Raw genomic sequence first — 7421 nt, forward strand, 5'->3', positions numbered from 1 at the left:
AAAAAAAAAAAGAAAGGTTATCAGTTTGAATACATCAGCCTCTATAGGAGAAAGACAGTCTTTCAAAAACATTTACAGCCTCAAAAACTAAATAGAGGATTGTTGGGTTGCTGTCTACCTTGCTTCATTTGATCCTCAGTAACAACAAAGAAAGTAACTTGCCTAAGATCATGTAGATAATAGGGGCCTAAAGTAAAATGTGAGCCCAGCCATTTGCTATATCAATGGAAAAATGCCTTTTCTTAGACTTCTCTGTTTTGCAGACTCGAAGACGTGCTGTGGAAGGTTTCATGACTGAAAACAAAGAAGCAGGGATTATATTTGGTTCTCTACCTATATATAGGGTGAGTTGGAAATTTCTATGACAAGAGTGGTAACAGAACAAACAGCAGGGAATCTGGCGTCCTATTATTCCTGGTCTTGCACTCTCCAGCAAGATAAAGTCTTGAGACCAAGTAGATCAAGGATTTTGTAAATACATCAAAGTCTCAAAGCCTTCGTGGCAATAACTTTGATCACATATCTTTACCTTCCCTATGGTAGCTATTTCTAACTTTGCCTGGAACTTCCTCTCCTATGGGATGAACTCCGGGTGTGTTAGGCTGGCATTGTTGTTGTTTTGTTGTTTGGTGCCGCCGAGTCGTAGATGACTCATAGTGACCTGACTAACCAAAGGCCTGAGCACTGTTTGTACATAGAGTTTCTGGAGGCAAGCCATTTCGGAAGTGGATGCCGCTCCTGCTTCCAGGCTTGTTTTAGTCGGGAAGCTCCAGCCAACACTGTCCACCATGGGTACCCATTACCATGATTGGCACATCACTGTCACAGTCTTCAGCATCACAGCAACCACGAGTTACCTCTTCGGCTTGGTAGCATAACTTCCTTTCCACTAGGTCAACGTAGCTCTCTCTTTGTCGTTGTCGTTGTTATTGTTGTTTGGTGCCGTCGAGTCATAGACGACTCATAGCGACCCTATGAACGAACAGTCTGAGCAGTGTTCGTACATAGAGTTTCCGGAGGCAAGCCTTTTCGGAAGTGGATGCCGCTCCTGCTTCCAGGCTTGTTTTAGTCGGGAAGCTCCAGGCTGGCATTAGGCTGGCATAAAACCTTTTATGATTTTACTTACGCCTAAATTTTATGACCTCATTTCCCACCATTCTCCCTCCACACGCTGTATTCCAGCCACATCAATTTGCCCCTCCTTGGGCCTCCTAGTTGTCTCTCACCCCTGTGGGATTGCCCACGTTGCCCCTCTGCCCCAAATTCCCCCACTCCTTGTCGAGTCTTTACTCCAAGCATCCTTTGTTGAATGAAAGAAATAACCAATTTGAGAAAGAAATCATGTGCTCGCTTCGGCAGCACATATACTAAAATTGGAACGATACAGAGAAGATTAGCATGGCCCCTGCGCAAGGATGACACGCAAATTCGTGAGAAAGAAATCATAAACCAGTATAGACAAAATTTCAACTTAACCCTTACTTTTTATATTTTGAAATATTTCTTCTTCTCAAAGCTTTCAAAATATTAGTTATGATAGGTATCAAACAGATGTCTATTAAGTCAACAGATGGAAGGAGTGCCAGGAGTGAATTACTGAGGATCACTAGTGGACAAATGTGCAGGTGTAAGGGTATATTTTGAAAGAAGTCAGTCTTCGAAAAGCCATGTACACATAAAATCACACCGGAGAAGTATGCATGTTAAATATGTCTGACAGACTCTTTATTTATGGTTCCAGGTGCCAAGCCCCACTAGTTTAAGATTCCTGCCACTCATTGGCTCAGAAGCACAGAGAGACTCTTTAGATATCCTTCTAGGAAAGAAGAAGGGAGGTCATGTTCAACATGAAAAAGTAAGTTAGAACTTCGAATTGTAGAGTAAAACACTCTGTTTGGTTATCTAATTGTTACTTTATTCTCAAGCACACTGTATTGTTAAGTGCTGTTAAGCTGAAACTTCAGCTCATAGCTGACCTTCCAGCAGGCTTTCAGAGGCTGTCAATCATATAGGAAGAGAGCACAGATCTTTCCCACACAGAGCAGCTGGTAGATTTGAACTATTAGATTTGTCCGTGCAACTCCTTACCACTAAGCCACCAGAGTTCCTGTCAAACACAGCATAGCCCATGTTATCTATACTCTTTTTTACAAATATCACAGGATATATGTGTTTTAGTTTAGTGAAATGGAAATCGTGAGTTGTCTGGACAGAGAGACAAAGAAAAAAAATGAGCCAGAACCAATGAAGCTTTCTGTAAGACTCAAGTTCTTTTACTTGCTTTCACAATTAGGCAATTTTACATTCTAAGACTGAGAGCTGGGTAACTCATCCTCACTTCTTTGTCATACTGTACCTACAGGAAGGAATTATGACACGACTGAATGTCTGCTCACCAACAAAATCAAAGATCATTTCTTCCATGTAAAATAGTATGCAATAACTGACGTCCAAACTGCAACTTACAAAGTGCTTTTATAAATGACTCATTTGATTTTCACAATAATTACAAAGAAAATGTTATATTCATTTTTGTTGTTGTTATTGTTGATTGCCATTGAGTCAAGCACAACTCATAGTGACCCTGTGAACAAAAGGCCTGAAGCCTTTCTATAACTATCACTGTTTCTCAAAATTCATAGTTTCCAGAAGACATGTTGTTTAGGAAGTGGATGAGCTGAAAGCCACAGGTCACATATAAAATAAGTGATAAACTAAGATCGATTTCTAACTCAAAATGTTAATGCTCATTCTAATAAAACCATAACTGTTTCAAGAAACTTGAGCCCATGACTCTTCCACTAGCTCTGGGGAGCTCTGGTGGCCTACTCATGAGAAGCTGTGCAGCAATTCCATAGGTACTTGATTTCAATCCACCAGCTGCTTCATGGGAGAAAAATGGGTGGCAATCTCCTCTTGTTTGATTTACTTACTCTGAAACCCCATTGAGGTACTGAGATCTAACGTTGTTGTTGTTGTTAAGTGCCGTTGAGTCACAAGCGACTCACAGCGATCCTATGAAGGAGAGTCCTTGAGGCTTGGGTGCCTTTCATCCTCTCTTCAGGTTCATAGGGTTTCTAGAGGCAAGCTATTATGGAAGTGGATGCCACTCCTCCTTCCAAGACCCAGCATTGGGTCAGTTCAAATGGGAGGCACAGAAGAACAATAAACAAATTCTAGGAAGCCCACACAGGCTGAGCCTGGGGACATTTATCCATCAATTAGACATTAATTAGACATTTAGGAGGCGCTCTGAGCTGTCTTTCCATGAAGTCAGCCAAAAAGAAAACAAAATCCAACCAAAAACTTTAGAACAAAATGGTGCATATTGCCTATTGCTGACTTAATTATGGTACCAAACAGGCACAACCACCACCACAATAACAAAAAACCCTGTCTTTATTAATTAGAAAAGTTTCACTTAGTTTTTTTTCCCCAGCAGCAGCGGCAAAGTTTAATAAAGTAGCAAACAATAAATGTTAGAGAGGATGTGGAGAGATAGGAACTCTCATATTCTATTGGTGAGATATTTAAATGGTACAACAACTCTGGAAGGCAGTTTGGCATTGCTTTAAAAAGTTAAACATAGAAAATTACAGTTATTCCACTACTAGGAATATACCCTATGAAAACACAGACACAAACAGCAGTTTGTACATCAATGTTCATAACAGTATTATTCACCATCACTAGAACATGGACACATCCCAAATGTCCAGCCACAATTGAATGGATTGAGAAATCGTGATACATTCACAGGATGGAACACTACACAGCACTGAGGAGCAACAATTTCAATAATTACTACATAACTTAGTTTTATTAGCTCTTGTGCAATTACTAGGAATACAGATGAATCTAGAGGATGTTTTACTAAGTGACTTAAGTCAATGTCACAAGGAAAAACACTAGATAAGACCACTATTATAAAAAGCTAAAGAAAGATTTATTCCAGAAAAAAAAATCACTGCAGATCATTACCCTGGATTAGAAAGGTTGGAGAATGAAATAAAAATTAGTAAATAAGTAGACAAAAGTCAAAGGCATTGCTTGAGAGCCAGAACCCCCTCATAGCCCACCAGTCAGTGGCTTCTCTGAGGCTCCAAGTTGCACAGGAGGAGACTGCCCAGCTTTCTCCTAGCTAAGTGGCACAGCTCTGTCCAGACCCACGTTAAGATGAACATAGGGAAATGTAATATACAATACGGTTGGGCAGGCACTGCAATGAATTCATTATCAATCAATTGTCATTCATGTTAAAAAACATGTCTGAACAATCAAATGAAATTGCAATTACAGTGTTATAAAACAAAATGCATATAAGTGAGTGAATGGAAAAACAATTATGATTTGTTAATTTTCACTCAAATAATAAAAAAGAAAATAAAGGAAAGACATGGAGCAGAGGGTATAGAAAGATTAGTGAATTCTGAATTATATAGGAAATGAGGGAAGAACAGTTCCCTAGTGGGTATTAAAATTAATATTGTAAGACAAGATGTGTTTCAATGACTGAGTGAGAATTTAATTTGCTTTGTCAAATCACAATAAAAAATTAAAATAGGTTATTATTTCACATATGTAGCAATAAAAGAAAGGGGGAAATGCTGCTTGATTTGGGAAAATTGTATTTACATTTCTACTTATTAGCAGACCTTTTCCTTCATTTTACAGACACAAGGGAGGAGGAGAAGTCTGAAAAGAAATTTGGTCCCACATGTAAATCTGGCTGCTTCCTTCTTCCCGTCCATTCCTTAGTGAGGAGAGAGAAACTGCTGCTGTGGTCTGGCCGTCATATGGATTATTGAGGGTGGTCCCTAGGGCTTTATTTTGGATGACCATGAGTTTCCAGCATACACTGTCAACCCTCCCTGTGTCTTCACTCCATCCCACTGAAGAAGAAAATTGCTCAGGGAACACTGGGGCCATGACCTCTAACACCAAGCAAGCACCAAGCAGATTGCCAACTTCTTTTCCTGAAGTCCACTTTATGAATAAAAGTACCCTTTCTTGTTTGCTGTCAGCAAGATGACATACACAGATGAAGGCAGTAGCCTAAAAGGTTTAAATGAGTTCTCACTGATTATTAGCTTTTCACCTTTTTACCCTTTGTTTACTCTATTCTGAAGACTTAACAGAAAACATCCAGTAAGACATAAATTACTGTGTCATGCTATTTAAAAAAAAAGAGTGAGTCAGCTGGGTCTCAACCTACTTGTTTTTCTTCATTTGAGGGTATTTTATATGGAGACATATGTTGTTTTTATAGAAAGTAATTTTATAGGCATGGAAAAAAACCCTATTTTGAGAAGTGTCGATATGTGAAAATGAACGTGGTACTACTTCCCGCCAGCCAGAGTCAATATGAGAAACCCTAATGGTTTTGCCATTCAAGAGGGGAGGTGGGTTGGATACCCCTTAGAACTAGAAGGAATTGCAGGGATTCAAGACATGGCAGGGGATGCCATTAATGTTGAGAATCATCAGTAAAAAAAGAAGTAGCACTAAAGACATTTTCCCTCTTTTTTTCTTTTTCTTCTTAATTTTATTTTTTTATTATTAATTTTAATGCAAGTTTACAGAGACTTTGGTTTTCCATTCATTCCTTGTTGCACTTTTCTCCCTGCCCACCCCTCCCTCCAGGCATCTGCCTTCTAATCAAATCTATAGTTCTGTGTTTGTCATCTTCTGTGTTGAAAGATGTTACTGCTGTTTTGGTTGTAATATTTCTTCCCAACTATTGCCAACATCGATTTTCCACTCTAAGCCTCCTAATTAAAAAAGTGTTGGTTCTTCCCTAGTTAGCGGCTGCTGCCTTTGTTTTTTTTCCTTTTCTTTTTTTAGGATTCACGTGGATCTGACACTTGTTACTTAATCTTCCTGTATATCCCAAGATGGATGTCAGACAAGACTCTGAGTATTGCATTAGAGTGTCAAGAAGCTAAAGCTAAAGGAAGAAACCAAGAAACCAAAGAGCTGAACAGAAAATTTCAAAAGGCAGCTTGGGACGTCAAAGCAAGATACTATAATGAAATGTGCAGAGAGCTGGAGTCAGAAAATCAAAAGGGCCGGACTCGCTCATCATTTCTTAAGCTGAAGGGGTAGAAAAATAAATTCAAGCCATGGGTGGCAATACTTAAGGATACTTTGGGTAGAATGCTAAATGACCCAGGAAGTATTAAAAGAAGATGGAAGGAGTACACAGAGTCACTGTATCAGAAGGAATTGGCTGACACAGAAGAATTTGATGAAATAACATATGAACAAGAGCCTATGGTGATGAAGGAGAAAGTTCAAGTTGCTCTGAAGGAATTGGCAAAAAAGAAGGCTCAAGGACTTGACCAGCATACCAATTGATTTATTTCAACAAACAGACGCTGCCCTGGATGTGCTCACTAAGTTGTGTCAGGAAATCTGGGGTACAGCCAGCTGGTTGACTGACTGGAAAAGATCGACATTTGTTCGCATTCCAAAGGTGACCCAACAGAGTGCGGAAATTATCTAACAATATCATTAATATCACAAGCAAGCAAGATTCTGCTGAAAATACCCAAAAACATTTGGAATATTGTGAACAAAGGACTGCCAGATGTGCAGGCTGGATTTAGAAGAGGTCATGGTACTGGGGATATTATAGCTAATGTTAGATGGATCTCGACAGAAAGCAGAGAATACCAGAAGAATGTCTATCTGTGCTTCATTGACTATGCAAAGTCTTTTGACTGTGTGGACCATACCAAGCTATGGCTGACTCTGAGAAGAATGGGAATCCCAGAACATTTGATTGTGCTAATGCGAAACCTAAAATTGGACCAAGAGCCAGTCGTCAGAACACAGCAAGGAGACACTACATGGTTCAAAATCAAGAAGGGACCTCGTCAGAGATGTATTTTGTCTCCATACCTTTTCAATCTGTATGCAGAACAGATCATCCAAGACACTGGGCTGTATGAGGAGGAGTGTGACATCAGGATTGGTGGAAGAGTCATCAACAACCTGCATTATGCAAATGACACAACCCTAGTTGCTGAAACTGAGGAGGACCTAAAGTGCTTGCTGCAGAAGGTCAAGGACTGCAGCCTTCAATATGGATTGAAACACATCATCAAGAAAACAAAGATTCTCACCACTGGGCCAATTGGCAGCATCAGTATGGATGGTGAAGAGATTGAGATGGTTAACAGTTTTAGTTTACTTGGTTCCACATTCAACACTCATAGTAACAGCAGCCAGAAAATCAAGAGATGAATTGCATTGGGAAAGTCAGCTGTGAGGGAGCTCTCAAGAGTACTGAAGAGCCATGATGTCAGGCTGGAGAATAAGGTACGCCTGATCCAGGCTATAGTCTTCGCAATTACATGTTATGCATCAGAAAGTTGGATAGTGACTAGGGATGTTAGAGAATAGCCTTTGAGCTGTGA

At 39.8% G+C, this 7421-nt stretch overlaps 1 protein-coding gene across 1 annotated transcript in view; it reads left to right on the top strand.

Annotated features, from left to right (window-relative positions):
• WDR64 (WD repeat domain 64) overlaps positions 1–4758 on the top strand; it is a 195162-nt gene extending 190404 nt beyond the window's left edge. Inside the window, exons 25-27 of the mRNA XM_006902445.1 lie at positions 205–344; positions 1742–1859; positions 4682–4758. Of these exons, the coding sequence (XP_006902507.1) occupies positions 205–344; positions 1742–1859; positions 4682–4758 (335 nt within the window). The remainder of the gene's footprint in view (positions 1–204; positions 345–1741; positions 1860–4681) is intronic.
• The last annotated feature ends 2663 nt before the right edge of the window (positions 4759–7421 follow it).

The sequence above is a fragment of the Elephantulus edwardii genome, unplaced genomic scaffold, assembly GCF_000299155.1.
Source record: "Elephantulus edwardii isolate Elephantulus edwardi_28Jun2011 unplaced genomic scaffold, EleEdw1.0 scaffold00412, whole genome shotgun sequence".
Classification (NCBI taxonomy): Eukaryota; Metazoa; Chordata; class Mammalia; order Macroscelidea; family Macroscelididae; genus Elephantulus; species Elephantulus edwardii.